A 19,856-nucleotide genomic window follows, 5' to 3' on the forward strand; every position below is an offset into this window, starting at 1 on the left:
CAATCCTCATTTAGGGATGAATATGATAAGAGAAATATTTGCAAGAGAATGGTAGCAATAGCATATTGATGCTCTCTCTATGGTGCCGCTTATGATAGCGAGCTTAGGAAATGGATAGGGAGACAAGAGGAGAGAGAGATTATGGCTTCCCTAACCTTAGAGGAGCTTATTTGCAGCAATGGAGTAGGTGTGTGTATTTTGTTCTTGCCAAAGGGCCTTTTTATAGCTGTACAAGACTTTGGGTTAGGTTAAACTTGACTAGGGTAGGTAATTAACTATAGTTAGGTTCCCTTTTGACCATTCCTTCAATTATGCAAATAAGGGACTTATTTTTTCATTAAAAATAGCCTTTTAGGTCGTGGAGGCTCCATAAGGGTTGATAATGTATGTGGGCCCCACCATGATGTCCCTCCAGTGGCTCCTGTAGAGTGTCCCCATCCTGTTTGTTGTGTCTCTGAAAGCATCTTGAGCCGACCCCTCCACATGCAAGTGGTTTTTAACTCCCCATTGGTATTTTAGAATGTTGGAGAAGTCAAGAAAACTTTTCACCTTTGTGGTTTACCTGATTGTAACTTTGACCTGCAGTAACAGTGTCCGCAGCACCTTGTTTTCACCGTAACTTTCAGCCTGTAACTCAGAATTGGGTGCTGTAAAAGGCAAAGTTGACCTTCTCAAAGTGTTTAAGCTGATTTTGGAGTGTTCCTCAAGTATACCCACGAGCTAAGGCGTTCAAGATGCATCCAAAACACCTTTTGAACCAAGTCTCCTTGTAGGGGGCCCTTTAGCATGCATCCAAGGTGTAGCATGCTTTTTTCAAAAGGGAATCCACCTTAAACAAATGAGGTAGGCTCCAATAAAGTTTGATTTATTGGGGATATACATTATATTTAAGATTTGTTGACCAACACAAGTAAATGATCCAAGACTTGGGTCACATAGTGGTGGGGAAGGGAAGGCCTACAAGGTTAACCCTACCCTTGAGAGAAGATGGGTAAGATAAGTGCCCATAAATTATTTATTTACAAATTATGGGATGTAGATAGCTATTTAAATTAGTAAAGGTAATTAGTTAAAAGAATATGCAGTAAAAAACTAGGAGAGTAGAATTAAGTTACTATTTACATTTAGCATGAAGAGAGAAATATGATGTAAATGCATAAAGATCTGAGAAGGGTAAGGTGTTTGTATGGAAAAAGGCTATTACGGAAAGAGAGAATGAACACTAGGTTAAAACTTTGATAAAAAATATATACATTTAAGTAGAAATGTAGTGCAAATGCAAGGTTACCATTTAACGCTACTCATCGAATACTTGAAGGTGATGCGTATTCATGGTGTAAGGACTTGCTTGATGAGGATAAGAGTTGTTCAATTTTGGAAGAAAAATTTCTTTGTAGATATGTAGTGATGTCAACTCTGAATGAGGCCTGGTCAAAGATAAAGTGCTTAAGTATACATGAAGATGAGTGTGTTTCTTGCTTTTGGAAGAGGTTGAATGATGTATGGATGCAAAGGAAAAAGTGTGTGAAGCATGATAAATTGACGTTGTTGCGCGCATTTTGGACACCCATTTTTTTTTGTAAATTTATATATATGGAAATGATGCCCGATGTCAAAAGTGTGCACGAGCTTTCTTTTTGTAGGCTTTTTAGCTTGCTTTAGCTAGCACATGTACATGCAGGGTAAGTTGCTAGGGTAGTGTCAAGTTGTCGGGTTACTGTAAGTGCCCATAAGTGAGTTTTTTGAAGTGAGACTTGTATATAACTAAAATTCTTGTAAAAACTTAAAAAAGTTCAGCCAAAGTCTAGAAATTTGTAGGTTTTAGCTCGTTTTGCCTCCTTGATGGTTTCTGATGCAGTTTTTGCCCTCGCCTTGCCTTCTCTAAGTGTAGTCATATCGGGACAGCTCTCTGTTCGTGTCAATTTTGCATGTAGCGGCGTATAGATTCAATTTGGGTCATCTTCAGCTTTCTCGCCAGTCATTTTCCAAGCTTTAAAGTGCCCCATTTGGAGTTATGCTCTTCAGGTTGCGACTAGTTCTCTGCAGGGCTATGGTTATGGCAGCCTAGTGGCAAATTGTGTGCAGACACATTGGGAGGGGATGTATCTATGAATTGTGGAATTGAGGTTGAAACTGTGGGTTTATGAGGTTCAATTGTGAAAGGGGAGGCCCTTGTCTTCATATGCATTGGTTGGCGTGTGCTGTAAATCTGTTCTTTGACAGGGTTTTTCTCTTATGTGCTATGGTGCTTTGGATAGGTGTGTACTTGTAAATCCCCAAGGGAGCATAGGTCTTTTGTTTGGGGTTTACTAAGAGTGGTTTTGGTATGCTTTTTGGGTTCAATTGTGAAAGGGGAGGCCCTTGTCTTCATATGCATTGGTTGGCGTGTGCTGTAAATCCGTGCTTTGACAGGGTTTTTCTCTTATGTGCTATGGTGCTTTGGGTGGGTGTGTACTTGTAAATCCCCAAGGGAGCATAGGTCTTTTGTTTGGGGTTTACTAAGAGTGGTTCTGGTATGGTATTTGGTGCTGAGGTTGAGGTTTGAACGCTCTTGGGCTATAAAGCTATAGAGATGTCCCACTTTTTCTTTTGCCCAACAGTGTTATGGTGCTCACTGCCGAGGAGTGCTTCAAGTTACCTTCAGTCTTTATGGTGTATACATAAATTGCAGCCATGGTTAAGCTTAGTGATGCATTTATTAGGATGAATGATGCCATGAAACAGTTGAAGCTAAGCAGGTTAGGAGAGTTGGACATGCATTACATAAGGTTTTTCTCTCTAAAGCAGGAGCTAGAAGTTCTTGAGGATATGGTTTTGGATGCAAAGCAAGAGAGGTTCTTATTCATTGGCACTCTTCTTGGATGTTTGGACATTGAGGTTACTTGCACTGACTTGTTGGGTGTGAGGAGCATTGCTCATTTCTTGAAGCAAGGTAGAGATGTCAATCACTCTTCTACTGCTTCATGGGTTTCACACAAGAGCTCCTCTTGCACTGGTGATGATTGTAGCAATGATGATGAGGTTGATTTAGACGTAGAAGATGAGGTTTTGTCTCTTGATGATGTGCACATTAGTAAGGAGTTATGTGCAAGCATTATTGTGAAAAGAAAAAACCTTGGACTGCATGTATGACAAAGAGGGCAATGATATGACTGATCTAGCTCCATGTATGGATGCTCATAAAGATGAGGCCTCATCTAGCTCTATGTGTGTGCATTATGTGCCTATGGATGATCTTGCTTGTGATACAAATGACACGCATGTTGACATTCAGGGTGATGCTTTTACTCCTCCATCTTATGAGTTGACATGGTATCCTGATGATTTGTGGGCATGTGGACCCATTTGGGATGCTAAGACTGGTGTTGCTGACATTGGTTGGGATTCTTGTTTGCCTGCTAGTTATGCTCTTGATTGCAATCAAGAGATGGCATGTGGTGAAAGCGATACTTATGGGACCTATGAGAATGATGATAGTAGTCTTGATTCGGGATTTGATGATCCCCAAGTGGAGATGGATGAGAACATGCAATTCCTTGTGTGCCATGCAATGTCACGGGTACAAAAGCTCAGAGAAATCTCAAATGCACCCGTGGCTATTGAAGAAGACTATGACTTAGAAAGTTGGGATAGCCATGATGACATGGATACAATGGATGTTTTGTCTTGTCTTGATATGAGTGATACATCTCATGATGATGAGAATGCTAATTTATGGTCTTTTGGTTTGTATGACATGAACGTTGATGGTTGGAGCTCACTAGTGATTGATGATTGTCCTTCTGACTTTGAAGAATGCCATTATGTGTGTATGATGGATGCAAGGGATAATACTTTTCCATTTGATCATGGTAAGGGTATATGGTGTTTTGACGTATTTGTACATGATGTATCTTTGTACATAAGCTTGTGAATAGTCTATTGTTGAGCATGAATGCTTTAGTAGGCTTAGGGTTTGGCAAACTATGTTGCACGCATTTTGGACACCCTGTTTTTTTGTAAATTTGTGCATATGGACATTATGTCCGATGTCAAAAGTGTGCACGAGCTTTCTTTTTGTGGGTTTTTTAGCTTGCTTTAGCAAGCACATGTATATGCAGGGCAAGTTGTTGGGTTACTGTAATCACCCGTAAGTGAGTTTTTTGAAGTGAGACTTGTATATAACTAAAACTCATGTAAAAACTTAAAAAAGTTCAGCCAAAGTCTAGAAATTTGCAGGTCTTAGCTACGTTGTGCCTCCTTGATGGTTTTTGATGCAGTTTTTGTCCTCGCCTTGTCTTCTCTATGTGTAGTCGTATCGGGATAGCTCTCTGTTTGTGTCAATTTTGCGTGTAGCTGCGTATAGATTCAATTTGGGTCATCTTGAGCTTTTTCGCCAGTCATTTTCCAAGCTTTCTTCCAAGCTTTAATGTGCCCCAATTGGAGTTATGCTCGTCAGGTTACGAGGGCTATGTCTATGGCAGCTTAGTGGCAAATTGTGTGCAGACAGATTTGGAGGGCACGTATCTATGAATTGTGAAATTGATGTTGAAATTGTGGGTTTGTGAGTGTCAATTGTGAAAGGGAAGGCCCTTGTCTTCGTATTTATTGGTCCGCATGTGTTGTAATTCCGTGCTTTGACAAGGTTTTTCTCCTATGTGCTATGGTCCTTTGGGTGGGCGTGTGCTTGTTAATCCCCAAGGGAGCATAGGTATTTTGTTTGTGGTTTACTAAGAGTGGTTTTGGTATGCTTTTTGGTGCTGAGGTTGAGGTTTGAACGCTCTTGGGCTATTAAGTTATAGAGGTGTCCCACTTTTTCTTTTGCCCAACAACATCAATGTGAAGAAGTTACATGGTGCACATTTGAGATTTGAGAGGTTGCTTGTGTTCAAAAGCAAATTGAGCCATCACATGTGGAATTGAAGGGGCCAAAAAGCATGAAGGGAGCATTATAGGTTGCCTACAATAAGGAGAGGATAAGGCTTATGACAAGTTTTTGCTGAAGATGATGAGCTTTGTTATTAGTCTTTATTGAAATGGTTTTGAATGATTTTATGTGCATGTTTGGGAGTAGCTATGGAGTCCTATCTTGCATATAAGGGTTGTTTAAGATGGTGTGAAGCTTGTGGCTTTTATGCTCAATAGTACAAAGGCTTTCCTTAACGTCTCTTTGGTTTTACTTTGAAAGTGTAGTAGTTCTTTTAACGTCCTTGAGTGCAATTGTTCTTAGCCGGGGCTTGTGAGAGCTACTTTGAGCAATCCTCATCTATCGTGTGAATATGAGGTCTTACAGAGGCCACCCCCAATCCTTCATGCCTAACCTTGGGAAGAAGTATCTATTTGGAGAGTATGACGGCCCCAAACAAAGACACGCAGTAGGGATACCAACCATGTCGATGATCAAACCTAAAGCTGCAGTTCTAGGGGGCTCCAAGTACGTATCTTAACATCCTTATCCACCAAGGAATCAAAAGGGGATACTCTTCTAATGGTAAGAGGGAAGTAGACTGCTCAATCACGGGAACGTCTGCCTGAGTTTCTGAACCCGAATCAAAACCACAATGCCAATCTCAAAGGTGCACTTGCATGCAGCCCATAAAGATTTAAACTTACATGCGGAGGATATTGATGTGGTAGCGAGTTGAGCACTGATGGTTGTTGAATTAGTATCCGATTTGGAAGCAGATCAAACATTTGGGAAGTCCTATCATTGCAAAGCTGGGCCAATAACTTAGCCAAAGGATAATGGTATCGAATCCAGCCAATAAATATGGCACAATCCAGAAATCCAGAAAATTTTTCCATCTTTAGTGATGGAAAGCAAATGAAGTATTAAAAATATATTATTTAATCGATGGTGTTCATCATCATTGTATGAGATGACGGAAAAGAGTGTCAATTGTACTAGCCAGAATTGTTACACATATTGGAACCATCGCAAACTAGTGTTAAGGTAGTGTAGCAGGCTACAATGTCACTTTCACAAAACACACAGTTAGTACAGTTGGTCTAGTCTGGTTAACATTGGATGGACTCTCTGGGCTGGCAGTGACACGTGGTAGGGATATGGACGGTGGTATAGTGGACATCGTGGCGAGGTCACCACCACCACTCAGTTTGGAGATAGACTTAGGTGGCTGACATTTATGAGCCGTTGGTGGATCTTCTTCATATATGGTCCATTCTCGTTGTCTAGAGTGGCGAGTCTATACACACAGCATGTCTGCACTATCCCTGCACATTTGAACCTCGACACTCCATTGTACCTGTGAGTTCTGGGCTGGAGCTGAGTGTGCTGCCACGCCAGAGTCTGTATCAGTTCTTTGAGTTAGTCGAGTCCTTATGTTCTGGTCTGCTGTTGTGTCTCTGTGTTGATCAACTGTTATCTATTGTTTCCTTTGTTTTCATTCTGTTTTGAGTGAGATGCATAGTGGTCTCGTACGGTCCCGTACGTTTTCATGTACGATGATGTGCGGTACTAAACGAACTAAACAAAATTAAGATGTACGATGACGTTACGTACGTTCAAAATAAAAAAACAAATAATTCTTACGTCTAAGGCTTAGGCCCTTTGGTTTAAACTTTACACTTAAAGAAACTTGACATTATGAGATCTTCAATGCAAGCTTGAGAGGGAGAGACCTAATGGAGAGAAGATGGAGAGGCAAGACTCTAGTCTCTAGAGCTTGTCACTTGAGAGCTAGAACATGAGAGCATTGAGCAGCAAGAGCATTGAGAGCTTGGAAGTGTTGGAGAACAAGATGGAGAGGCATTGCTTAAATAGGAAGAGGCTAGAGCATGAGAGGGGGAGAGCATGGATGATAACTCTTGATGAGAGAGGGAGAGCGTGGGAGAGAGGGAGAGCATAGAGAAGTGGAGCCCTAGCACATAGAATCCAATGTGGCTTAAGTGCTTGAATTGGCGCTTCAAAACGGTCCCAAAAGTTGTCCTCAATGGCCCTTGGTCAACAGTCAAGAGCTGCCAACGGCTATAGACAGCCACTTAAAATCTGATCGTACAGAACGTACTAAATGAACGGGACAATACGTGATTTGCAGTACGGAACGAGACGTTCCGTACGTCGTACGAAAACTATCCTGGTGAGATGTCACGCACATTGCACTCAGGAGCATCCACTCTAGAGAGCACGACACACTATCCGCGCTACAGGTGCTCTGATTTTTGGCACACCCGGTGGGACCTAAACTGAAGTCTTACTCTCTGTTGAGATACAAATCGAGGAGCTAGCTGGCTTTTACCTAGCTTTGCCTACTTTGCCTTGCACTGTGCAGCCTGCTGGTCTGATCCTCTCTCGTCGTGGTCCAACCAGCTCTCGTCCTGCTCTAGGCCTTCCTCGTCCTTGGTCTAGGCCTTCCTCGTCCTTGTTCTAGTCCTTCCTCGTCCCTGGTCTAGTCCTTACTCGTCCCTGGTCCAGCAAGGTGGTCTAGTCACTTTCCCTGGTCTAGTAGAGTCTAGACCAGTGTTCATCAAGTTACGGGTCTTGTTGCCCAAAGCTTGGTTGGATTTATGGTCACTGCATGACACATACAAGGCGGTCATTAGAGCGTCAAAGCGCACAACTGAGTCCTCTGAAGCACTACAACAGAAGACGTCAACCCTTGGTACCTAGTAGAAGTCCACCAACCTCATCACCCATACCTCGACATACGGCATCATCCATTCCTCCAGCTGGTTCTACATCTTCCAGGTCACCTTCCCCAATAAAGCTCTCTCCCATTTTGTTACAGCAAGCTATTGAGCAACGGGCTCTTGAGCAAGCGGCCATGGAGGCGTTGACCAGTGTTTTGGCCAAGGTAAACATCAAGTTTCCTACTTTCAAGGGACTCTCCTGTGAAGATGCAGATGACCATGCAAGGAGGTTTGTATCTCTCTGTAGAGGTCGTGGTCTTAATAGAGAAGATGCTTATTTGGTGTTGTTCCCATCAACATTGGATGGTTTAGCAGACAAGTGGTACAGTCAGTTTGCAGAGAACTACTTTTCAACTTGGGCAGCTTTACGACAACAGTTTTGTGAAACTTTCAGACCAGGGAACTTTCAAGAAAGGATTCTGGATGAGTTGGCCAACCTGATGCTTCAACCCAAAGAGACTTTTGTAGAACTCATGACCCGAACAAAGTCTCTGGTCGCCAAGCTTCCTCAACAACCAGGTGAGTTCATGGTCAAGAAATGGGTAGAGAAGGCTCTTCCAAAGACTTCTCAGCAAAAACTGAGAGAGAATCTCCGACTTGATGCCACCTTGGAGGAGTTTGTTGCGGCTGCTACAGGATAGAGGGTGCAAGGAAGCTGTTTACCGACTCTTCTCAGGTAGAGACTGCCTCTGTACTCTTGGAGAGTCCATCTGACCCTTTGACTTCTTTACGTAAGGAACTTGAAGCCCTAAAACCACAACGCGCTCTCCAAGAGGAGAAATCAATCTCTCTTAGACAGGAGAAGCCCTCACTTCACGAGGCTTTGGATCAAATCAAGAGAGAGCTAGAAGAGCTTCGGTCTCAACAGGAGACTAAGGCTATGGTATGGTGCAGCTCGTGTCGCTCTCCAGGACACCCTCCATAGGACTGTCCCCTTCGGGCTTATTGCCACTTCTGCGAAAAGTCTGGGCATGAGGACAAGGACTGCTACTACCTCAAGGGATTGTGACAAATAAAACAAAGTCTTGGTCCTACTCTTCAACAAGGGCCAGCACCTGCATCTAACATGGTTTCTCCTTGTGGCCATCCACACCACATGCCACCTTTATTGTCAGCCCCTCCTATGCAAGGTATGCAGAGTACTTTTCCCTCTCAGAGCTTTTATCACACCCATGCTCTCTCACCACCTCACAGCTTCTATGTCTTCACCTCCAACTCCATGCACCAGGAGCAAGGACCACCTCGTCCTTCGACTCACCCAATGAATCGGCCCATTTTGTGCTAGAGATGCGGGGGATATGGTCATTACCAAAGCAAATGCCCTCTGCCCGAAGGGTCCCCTCCGTGCCATCATTGCCCTGAAACGAAGGATCACTACAGTAAAGATTGTTCTAAACTTCGTGCATCCACGACTGCGAACCCAAGTCAAAGCCAAAATGAGTTTACCTTTCCCAAACTCAATTTGATAGCAGTTAGCACCACTCCTCAACCATCCCCTTCCGCCCATGTGGTTACCACTCAAGAGAAGTCGCAGTTGGTAGAGGAGCCAACGGGCGTCCTCACCCGGGCCCAGAGAGCCGCTCTCGGTCTTAGTATTCCAATACGTTTAACTCCCCCACACATTCTCCCAACAGTGGATACTCTGCCTCCAGCTGGCGCCAAGCCCTTAGTCAGTGACAAGAAAGAATCCAAATCTTTGCTCTTCGATATTGATGAAGCCTTCTTGGAAGCAGATCAAGGTACCAGAAAAGCCACTGGAAGAAAAAGAAAAGCCTACAACGGAGACAATCTTGAAGAACACTTTTCACCAAGTGTCGCTCTATGACATGCTGTGGCTAGATGCGAGTTTTCAAAGTGACACGCTCACAATTATTCAATCACTTTATCCCGGAGCAGGTCCTAGTGGCGGGCACCTCCCAGTGCAACCATCCGAGTCCTATACGATATCCTATCACGCTGCTCCCCTCACGGATTATAAAAGCCCTCGTCTCACCGTGTCCGTCTTGGGGCAACAATTTTCAGGAGTAATTGTGGATGGTGGATCTTGCATTAATATGATGCCCGAGTTCAATATGATGGCTTTAGGCCTGCAGCCTACTCAATCTGTCCTCTTTACAGTAACATTGGCCGACCAGAGGACAATATACCTTGTGGGCATAGTGGAAAAGGTTCCTCTGCAGAGGTACAAGATTTCACTTTTAGTTTGGATTTTGTTGTGATTCGTCTTCCATAGGTTGAGGGCGGATTTCCCTTGCTCATTGGTAGACCATGGCTGCGACACACTAAAGCACTTCATGATTGGGGAAACGATGCCATGTGGATACATACTCCTGGCTCCCCGATGCAACCCATTCGCCTAGAAGGACGCATGGATCCCGTCGTGCAACATAGTTCTTTGTCCCTAGCAACCAACCTTGAATTGGAACAGCCTACTCCACCTCCACCTAACGGGTCAGATGATCTATTGGAGTGGTTGGATGCTACCAAATCTATGCCCTGTTTTGGAGTCTCGATTCACTGTTTGCTTGAAGGTACACCCTCTTCCAATGTTTCCACAGTAACTAAACCTAATGAGCCAGCTCAAAGGTTGAAGGTCACAGAAGCTACTCCAGATGCGCCTTTGGTGGAAGCCTTTGAATTTGGTGAGCCTATGAAGAATTATAGAAGCGGAATGAAATCCCCTCTACAGGAGTTCACCCCCCTTCACCATCAGCCCTAATGTCTGCTTCTCCGACCAGAACAAAGCTCTCCTCTGTGTCTAGCGAACTCCCTTCACAGAGCTTCCTCAAGACGGGATACAACCAAAAAGATGTTGATTTCAAACCTGATAAATTTCCTGCTCATGCTCATGATATCTCTCTGCCTCCATGTCATTCCAGCCTCACCTTTCACTACCCCTCTCTCTCTCCCTACCCTCGCCCCTAGTTCCCCCTCACCAGCCCTCCCCCCCCCCTTTGCCCTCGACCCTACGCACCCCCTCCATGCCCTCGCCCTCCCTACCCACCCCTTCCCTTTGCCCTCGCCCCTACCCACCCTGTCCCTACCGTCGCCCCCTAGTCACAACCCCCCCCCTTAACCCACCCTCTCCCTCTGCCCTCGCCCCTACCCTTTCTACCCCTCGCCCCTATCTTCTCCCATCTCACCCCCTACCCACCCCTCGCCCCTACCCACACCCCCTACCCACCCCTCATCCCCCTACCACTCACGCTCGCCCCTACCTACCCGTCGTCCTCCTACCACTCACCCTTTCCCCTACCCACCCCTCGCACCCCCTACCCAAGCCTCGCCCCTACCTAGTGCCATCTTCCCCCCTACCCAGGCCTCGCCCCTACTTAGTGCCGTCTCGCCCCCTACCCACCCCTAGTCCCCCTCCCCAGCCCTCGCCCCTACCTAGTGCCACCTCGTCCCCTGCCCACAGCTCTCGCCCCCTACCCACCCCTCGCACCTGCCATACATGGCCTGAAAAAATCCCTTTGCTGCTGCTCCTCACCCTCTCCCCCGGGTACTTTCACAGTGTGTAGGCTCTTGTCTTCAGCTTGAGGAGACGGAGACCTTCTATAATTTAACAATCAAGCGGCCCTCTGGCTTTCTTTCCTTGTTCACAGGAGATGGAGAGCGACACAAAGGGGGAGAGCAAGTTTATGTAATTCGATCGGAGCAGACTAGCAAGCTGAAGAGCCGCTGTTTCCTTGTGGCTTTCAAGCATTCACCTGGTTGTCATCCTTTGTTAATGCTTTTTGTTCTGCAATCACTATGGAGCTTAACCTTATTTGCGGTGTTACTCGGGCTTATGGTGATCCCTCTTTTGGCGAAGAGTGTTGTTGCAGAAAGATGCAAGGTTCATCTGCAAGCATGGACCAGGTCATTTTTCTCTCACTATGGTTATGGAGGATAAAGATGCGTTGGATCCAAACCAAGCATATCTCTTTGCTGTGGAGCCTCATTCTGTTTTGCCAATGGGGATTCTTGGACTATGCAATCATATGGGTTCTGGCTTATTCAAAGGCTTGAGGTGTTTGCAAGCAGTGCAGTGTTTTAACTCCACTTTTGAGGCATGTAAGGTCATGGTTGGGCCTAAAACCTGCATCACAAAAGATGTACGGATGCGGTACGTAGTGGTTCTCTTTCACAATTTTAGTATTCCTCTCACCGAGACGGTGAGCGTCTTGTGGCGGGCAACCTGTACCAAGCTATAGTGTCACTTTCACAGGACACATAGTTAGTACAGTTGGTCTGGTCTGGTTCACACTGGACGGACTCTCTGGGCTAGCAGAGAGTCCGTGGCAGGGATACGAACGGTGGTCTAGTGGACATCGTGGCCAGGTCACCACCATCACTCAGTTTGTAGATCGACTTAGGTGGCTGACATTTATGAGCCGTTGGTGGATCTTCTTCATATATGGTCCATCGTCGTCGTCTAGAGTAGCGAGTCTATACACACAGCACGTCTGCACTATCCCTGCACATTTGAGCCTCGACACCCCATTGTACCTGTGAGTTCTGGGCTGGAGCTGAGTGTGCTGCCACGCGAGAGTCTGTATCGGCTCTTTGAGTTAGTCGAGTCCTTATGTTCTGGTCTGCTGTTGTGTCTCTGTGTTGATCAGCTGTTATCTATTGTTTCCTTTGTTTTCTTTTTTTTTTTTGAGTGAGATGTCACGCACATTGCACTGAGGAGCACCCACTGTAGAGAGCACAACACACTATCGGCGCTACAGGTAGGCATGGTATAAAATGTCAGTTCTAGTATGTTGTGATCAGAAAAGGGCTGAAGTATCTAAAATTACAACTCCAACATAAGTATTGTGAAAAAATTGGAACGTGTCATGAATTAGAAGTTTGAAGGTAAAACATTGTTGGTAGTAACATACTACTAGAGTTGACATGATGACTCTATTTTACATTTTGACATCTTCTTAGCTACTTTTTTGAGCAGATGACACCAGTCAACTTGAAATTCTCATTCAGGTGGAAGAAGGGAGTCTAATTTTAACTCTACCAGAAAATAGAACAAGCAGTACAGAAGTCAGGCACGAAGACAGCTACCATTGGAGCCCCCTTCCAACAGCTGTCTTTGAGAATCATGTATTTACTACGCAAGCACAAGGGATAAAGTTTCGAGCCACTTTAGAAGAATGCAACAATGCCTTACAGGAATTGAGATATAATGTAAGCTTTGAAGTCATTTTATTAATATTGTATCATGTTCCTTCACAAAATTTCCTTCCCATTCACATATTAACAGTATGTCTACGAAAAGCCATTGATTACGGCATTGCGTTCTAAAGAGTCTTTTACCAATAAAAGGGTCAAGCGGATTTAAAGGCTTACTAAGTAAGTTAAAAGGAGGTGCAAATTTGATTGCCTTTAATGTCATCCTTTCCAGGCTTCCCCATTATATGATAGGGATCTGATTCCTATTCATGCAAACCTGTCTCCCTTTTGTCTTTTAGGGAGACACATCAGAGCCAGAAGCAAGTCTTGCCCACCAAGTGCAGAAAATCACAATCCTTGCAGCAGATATAACTGGGATTTTGGAAGCTTGCACACTCTGATATTACCAGCACTCTTCTTTCAAGTGATTGCTAGAAAGTGAGAGAGACTGGTTTGATCCATCAAAATATAATGTAACATTCTCATCGTCTCCGATTGACTTTATATGCTTGCGATAAATTGGGCCGTATGAAGGTAAGTATGGATGGTTGCAGGATGGAAAGCACCTGTCGTTGTCCTTGACATAGACTAAAAGAAACACAATGCATTTAATCAACTATTTAATCTTTAGTGAGTCTTATTATGTCAAAAAGGTTGCCATATGTTTTTTTCTCTTTAGGATTAATGTAAGAGATTATCTTGTATAACTGTTATCCATAACATCATTTAGTTACTTCACAATTTCTTCTCATGTATTTTGCAGGGCACGGTTGATAGCACTACTCTACTTATTAAGGCTAATGACCTGGGACACAGTGGCATGGATAGCATGTGCTCAACTGAAAATAATCCTTTGTCTGTTGAGAAGCAGCTAATTCTTGTGTTCATCAAACCGATGCCGTTGCAAACTCTATATAGTAAGTACTCAAAAGTGCAACTTAATTGTTTACACAACATAATACAGTGAATACAAAGCTGAAAGGGATCTGCTTAATTGGTATGCCTATAGGTTCTTGTGAACATGTTTATATATATTCTCTTAGAAATGGTCATGTAGGACTAGCAAGGTCCCTGATTAGATTGACAACGCTCAATACATTATTCAGTACCTCCTTGCCCTGCTAGACATTGATAGCTTCTCTTTACCCTGATAGGCTCACTAAAGCCCACTGATTGTTGCCTGCGTAATACTGCTGCTGCCCGCTAGCTATCCCTATTGGCAGCATCCCCACACCCACCGGCTGCACTCTGGAAACTTTCGCTGCCGCCTGCCATTAACCTCTCGCTACTTACTGGCTGCATTGCCCACCCATCCTGCCACTACTTGCCACTTGCTGTGGTTGCATCTTCAGCATCCTTGCCCTTTTACCTTCACATACAGCTGCTGCAGTGCATTGTTACTTCAGCCCTTTCGACTGCTCGCAACTATGCTTCTGACTTTGCAGACCACGCACTACTTGGGAACCTTTTGTTCAGCCTAGTTCATTTAGGGCCCCTGCCCACTGTTGAGGCTCGGCTGGCCTCAGGCTGCATGGCCCGATCTTGGCTCTGTGGCTTGGCTATCCGTGGTGTCCCAATGGACTCAATTGGGGATGACATATGATGAACCATAGTCCTGACACATTTTTCCTCGTACTCACTCCTTGGTTTGGCACTGACGGGTTGAGGCAAGTTGAGGTCTGATAACAGGAGTGCTCCCCCTCAAGATGGACTCGGCATGCCTGCCTTGCATGGGGACACCATGCAACGCCACCCATCAGTGGATGGGGACCTGGACACTTGAGTGGGGCACCAACGGGGCCAGTGAGCTGGTGGATGGCACGGTCCAGCTGAGAACTTTTTTGCCTCGCATCCCATAGACTGTAGGGGGTTTGAGGTGTGTTGAGCTCATGTCGCAGAGCACAACAAAGGATACATTTTCAGCCAACGACAGTCTCCAATGTGCGATCGAGGTAGCCGCAGCACGCAGCCGAAGTTTGCTGAGATTGCGGTCCTCGGGCTGGCCCAGGGCGGCCCCGCCCTAGGTTAATTCCCACATACATGAACCTGAGCCGCTGTAGCAGGGCTACAATGTCACTTTCATAGGACAGACAGTTGGTACAGTTGTTCTGGTCTGGTTCACACCGGATGGACTCTCTGGGCTGGACAGTGACACGTGGCAGGATACGGACGGTGGTCTACGGACGGTGGTCTAGTGGACATCGTGGCCAGGTCACCACCATTCAGTTTCGGGATAGACTTAGTTGGCTGACATTTATGAGCCGTTGGTGGCTCTTTATGGTTGTACATATGAGTAGTGGTTTGGCATTATTAGGGGATTATCTTTTGCACACAGGGCACTTCTTCACTCTCCCTGCACATCTGAGCCTCGACACCCCCATTGTACCTGAGAGTCCTGGGCTGGAGCTGAGTGTACTGCCACGCCAGAGTCTGTATCAGTTCTTTGAGATAGTCGAGTCATTTGTGTGGTCTACTGTTGTTGTTGCTGTTGTGTCTGTGAGTGTTGTTGTCTATTGTTTCCTGTTTCCAGCCCGTTTTGAGTGAGATTGTCACGCACATTGCACTGAGGAGCACCCACTGTAGAGAGCACGACACACTATCTGCGCTACAGGTGCTCTCATTTTGGCGATCACGGTGGGACCTCAACTGAAGTCTCACTCTCTGTGAAGTGCAACTCTTGAAGCTAGTTGGGTTTATCTAGATTCACCTACTTTGCCTGGCACTGTGTAGCGTGGTGGTGAATTCCTCTCTCGCCCTGGTCCATTTCAACTGGTGCATCTGGTCTGGTCCTATCTCGCACTGGTCCAATTGGTCCAATTGGTCTGGTCTCTCTAGCCGAGTCCAATCAGTCCTCGTCCCTGGTCTAGACCCTCCTTGTCCCTGGTCCAACCTGAGTCTAGACTTGTCTTCAACCAGTACAGGTTTTCTTGGCCAAAGTGAGGTTGGATTGTTGGTCACTGCATGACACATACAAGGCGGTCAGCCGAGCGTCAAAGCGCACTACTAAGCCCTCTGAAGTACTACAACAGAAGACGACCCTTGGTACCTAGTAGAAGTCCATCAACCTCATCACCCATACCTCCACATACGACATCACCCATTCCTCCATCCGGTTCCACCTCTTCCAGATCACCTTCTCCAGTAAAGCTCTCTCCTATTCTGCTACAACGGGCTATTGAGCAACACGCTCAGCAAGGGGCCATAGAGCCGTTGGCTAGCGTTTTGGCCAAGGTAAACATCAAGTTCCCTACATTCAAAGGACTCTCTTCAGAAGATGCTGATGACCATGCAAGGAGGTTTGTATCTCTTTGTAGGGGTCGTGGTCTTAACAAGGAAGATGCTTATTTGGTACTCTTTCCATCCACCTTGGATGGCTTAGCAGACAAATGGTACAGCCAGTTTGCAGAGAATCATTTTGCAACTTGGACAGCCTTAAGACAACAGTTCTGTGTAGCTTTCAGGCCAGGCGACTACCAGGAGAAGGTGTTGGATGAGTTGGCCAACATGGTGCTCCAGCCAGAGGAGACTCTTGCAGAGCTTATGACCAAGACCAAGTCTCTGGTTGCCAAGCTTCCCCAGGAACCCGGCGAATTCATGACGAATTCATGGTTAAGAAGTGGGTGGAGAAGGCGCTTCCCAAAACATCGCAGCAAAAACTTCGAGCGAGTCTTCGACCCGACGCCACTTTGGAGAAGTTCATCGTAGCTGCTACTAGGATAGAGGGGGCTATGAAGCTGTTCAACAACTCCTCTCACATAGAGAACCCCTCTGTGTTTTCGGAAAGTCCTGCTGATCCATTGACTTCTTTGCGTAGAGAACTTGAAGCCCTAAAACTACAACCCGCTCTTCAAGAGGAGAAAAATATCTCTCTTCGCCAGGAGAAACCCCCACATCTAGAGGCTTTGGATCAAATCAAGAGAGCTTCGGTCTCAACAGGAGACTAAAGCTATGGTATGGTGCAGCTCGTGTCGCTCTCCAGGATATCCTCTGCAAGACTGTCCCCTTCGAGCTCTTGCCACTTCTGCGAGAAGTCTGGGCATGAAGACAAGGATTGCTATTATATCAAGGGATTACGGCAGATACAACAAAGTCTAGGTCCGTCTCTCCAACAAGGGCTAGCACCTGCATCAAACATGGTGGCACCATATAGCCATCAAAACCCGATGCCACCTCTACTGACAACACCTCCTATGCAAGGTATGCACAACAACTTTACATCCCCCAGCTTTTATCATGCTAGTACTCCTTCAGCTCCCCAAAGCTTCTACACATCAGCATCCGGCCCCATGCAGCAAGGGCCGAGACCACCTCGCCCCTCAAATAGGCCAATTTTGTGCTACAAGTGCGGGGAGTATGGACACTATCAGAGCAAATGTCCCTTACCAGAAGGGTCCCCTCCTTGCCAACATTGCCCTGAAGCTAAGGATCACTATAGTAAGGATTGCCAAAAACAACGAGCGTCCACATCTGCAAGCCCAAGCCAGAACCAGCAGGAGTTTACATTTCCAAAGCTTAACCTAATCACAGTAAACTCCATTCCACAGGCCCCGCCTTCCACGCTTGTAGTTGCCTCTCAAGATGGGTCGAAGCAAGTGGAAGAGCCGGCTGGTGTGCTCACACGGGCACTGAGAGCTGCTCTTGGCCTCAGCCTCCCTAGCGGTCCATTCTTTCCATCTCCTGTCACACAAATGAGTCAAACTCCAGTAGTAGCTGACAAACCAGCAGGTAGTGTCAAGAGCCAACCTACCTCGCTTCTATTAGATATTGATGGTGCTTTCATGGAAGCAGTAGAGGACTTACAGAAGCTCAAGATACCAGAGCAAGATCTAATCAAAGGAAACAAGCCCACATCAGAGTCTATCTTGAAAAACACTTTTCAGCAAGTGTCACTGTACGACATGCTTCGACTTGATGAAAATTTTAGGAGTGACACCCTTTCCATCATCCAGTCTCTGTACCCGGGTGCAGCGCCTAGTGGCGGGCACCTACCTGTGCAGCCCTTGGAGTCCTATATGATTTCATATCCAGCTGCTCCCCTCACCAACTACAAAAGTCCTCGTCTCACTGTGTCTATTCTTGTGCATCAATTCTCAGGCATCATAGTGGATAGTGGATTTGGGATCAATTTGATGCCAGAATTTACTATGTTGGTCTTAGGCCTGCAGCCTACCCGCCCTGCACCATTCACTGTTACATTGGTAGACCAGAGGATAGTCTACCCTGTGGACATAGTAGAGAAGGTGCCGTTGATGGTACAAGGCTTCACATTTAGCTTAGATTTCGTGGTGGTCAGTCTTCCTCAGGTGGAGGGAGGATTTCTGTTGTTGATTGGTAGACCATGGTTGCGGCATACTAAGGCACTGCATGATTGGGGAAATGACGCCATGTGGATACATACTCCTGGCTCCCCCATGCAATCAATTCAGCTCGAAGGAGGTATGGATCCCGTGGTTCATCACGGTTCATTGTCAGTACAGTCCAACCCCGACCCTGAGCAGCCCATCCCACCTGACGTGTCTGACGAAGACCTGCTGCAGTGGTTGGAAGCTACTGCCTCGATGCCATGCTATGTTGTCTCTATTCAAAACTCACCTGTGCCGGTGACACTCTCTCCCAACTACTCAGGCGGACATAAATGTCCCTAGTCCTACACCAGATAGTGGACCAATCGAAGAAGTCAGTAGTGTGTCAGCCCCAAATTCTCATGATTCAGATGATCCTCCTATGGAAGCTCTCAGCCTCAAGGAACCTATAACACATCACGGAAGGGGGAAAAATCTCCTCTGCATGAACTCGCTTGTGATCTCCCCCTCCCTCTAGCATCTCCCAGGTCGGACACCCCGCCCCCTCAAAAGCACTCGATCATGCCTGTGTCTAAAGATTTACCCTTCGAGGAGCTTCCACCAGGATGGTTACAAGAAGAGTATGCGGAGTTTCAAATCGAATAAACACCAGCACATGAAGTCTCAAAGCTCCAAGAGGCAGCTCAGTCCTCAACTTCTGAAGTACCCTCCACTAGTACACCTCCTGACCTTGTCAAAAAAGTCAACCTGGGCGACCTTGACGACCCTCAGTCGGTCCTCTTAGCAGCTTGGTTATGGGAGCATCCCGCATTACTTGATCAGGTAGTTTCTTTTATTCACTCTTTTAAGGATGTTTTTGCTTGGTCCTACAAGGATTTGGAAGGGATCCCACCAGAAATGGGTCTCCACACTATCCCCTTGGTTGAAGGGGCTAAGCTTGTCAGAGGTCGAGCTTATAAGCTCAACCCAAAGTATGCAGAGGCTGTCAAGTTAGAGCTCGAAAAAATGCAAGAGACAGGATCATTGTACCTGTGGAGCACTCTGAGTGGTTATCACCCATGGTGATAGCGCCTAAGAAGCAGTCAAATAAAATTCGTGTGTGCGTAGATTACCGCGTGCTGAATAAGGTAACTATCCGAGATGGTTTCCCCACACCTTTCACTGAGCGTGTGCTCGAGAACGTAGCAGGGCATGTTTTGTACAGTTTCATGGATGGGTTTAGTGGATACAATCAGTTGGGCATCCATCCAAGTGATCAGCTGAAAACGGCCTTTGTGACTCCGTGGGGTATTTTTATCTATACTAGGATGTTTTTTGGGTTGAAAAACGCTTCACCTTCTTTTAATCGGGCGGTATATCTCATCTTTTGTCCTCTGCTTACGGATCATCTTCGCATCTTCATGGACGATTTTTCGACCTTCTCAGGTACTCAATGTTCAACCCCAGTGGAAAATCTAGAGGAACACCTCTCTCAGGTCTCTGCTATCTTCCTCCGGTGCGGAGAGGCACGCCTAAAGCTAAATCCTAACAAATGCCATTTTTTGGTCACTGAGGGCACACTGCTAGGCCATGTGGTGTCTACTCAAGGGTTAGCACCTGACCAGAGAAGATTGTGGCAATCTTGAAGTTACCACCTCCCATCAACCCAAAAGGGGTGCAGAGCTTTGTAGGTCACACAGGCTATCATCACAGGTTTATACGCATGTATGCGCAGGTGGCTCAGCCCCTAACACGCCTAACCAGTGCTACTGTTCCCTTTCAATGGTCGAATCC

General features: G+C 46.0%; 1 protein-coding gene and 1 pseudogene across 5 annotated transcripts in view; both read left to right on the top strand.

Moving 5' to 3' along the window:
- LOC147442268 (protein GAMETE EXPRESSED 2-like) overlaps nt 1–19,856 on the top strand; it is a 195,210-nt gene that overhangs the window by 158,020 nt on the left and 17,334 nt on the right. For all 5 annotated transcript variants that reach the window (XM_086528502.1, XM_086528497.1, XM_086528499.1 and 2 more), the window contains 2 exons: nt 12,563–12,795; nt 13,544–13,697. In XM_086528502.1, coding sequence (XP_086384628.1) covers nt 12,563–12,795; nt 13,544–13,697 — 387 coding nt within the window. The remainder of the gene's footprint in view (nt 1–12,562; nt 12,796–13,543; nt 13,698–19,856) is intronic.
- Nucleotides 1,521–3,637, top strand: LOC147442269 (uncharacterized; annotated as a pseudogene).

Source organism: Adiantum capillus-veneris, chromosome 14 (genome assembly GCF_014529385.1).
Source record: "Adiantum capillus-veneris isolate H3 chromosome 14, ASM1452938v2, whole genome shotgun sequence".
Taxonomy (NCBI): domain Eukaryota; kingdom Viridiplantae; phylum Streptophyta; class Polypodiopsida; order Polypodiales; family Pteridaceae; genus Adiantum; species Adiantum capillus-veneris.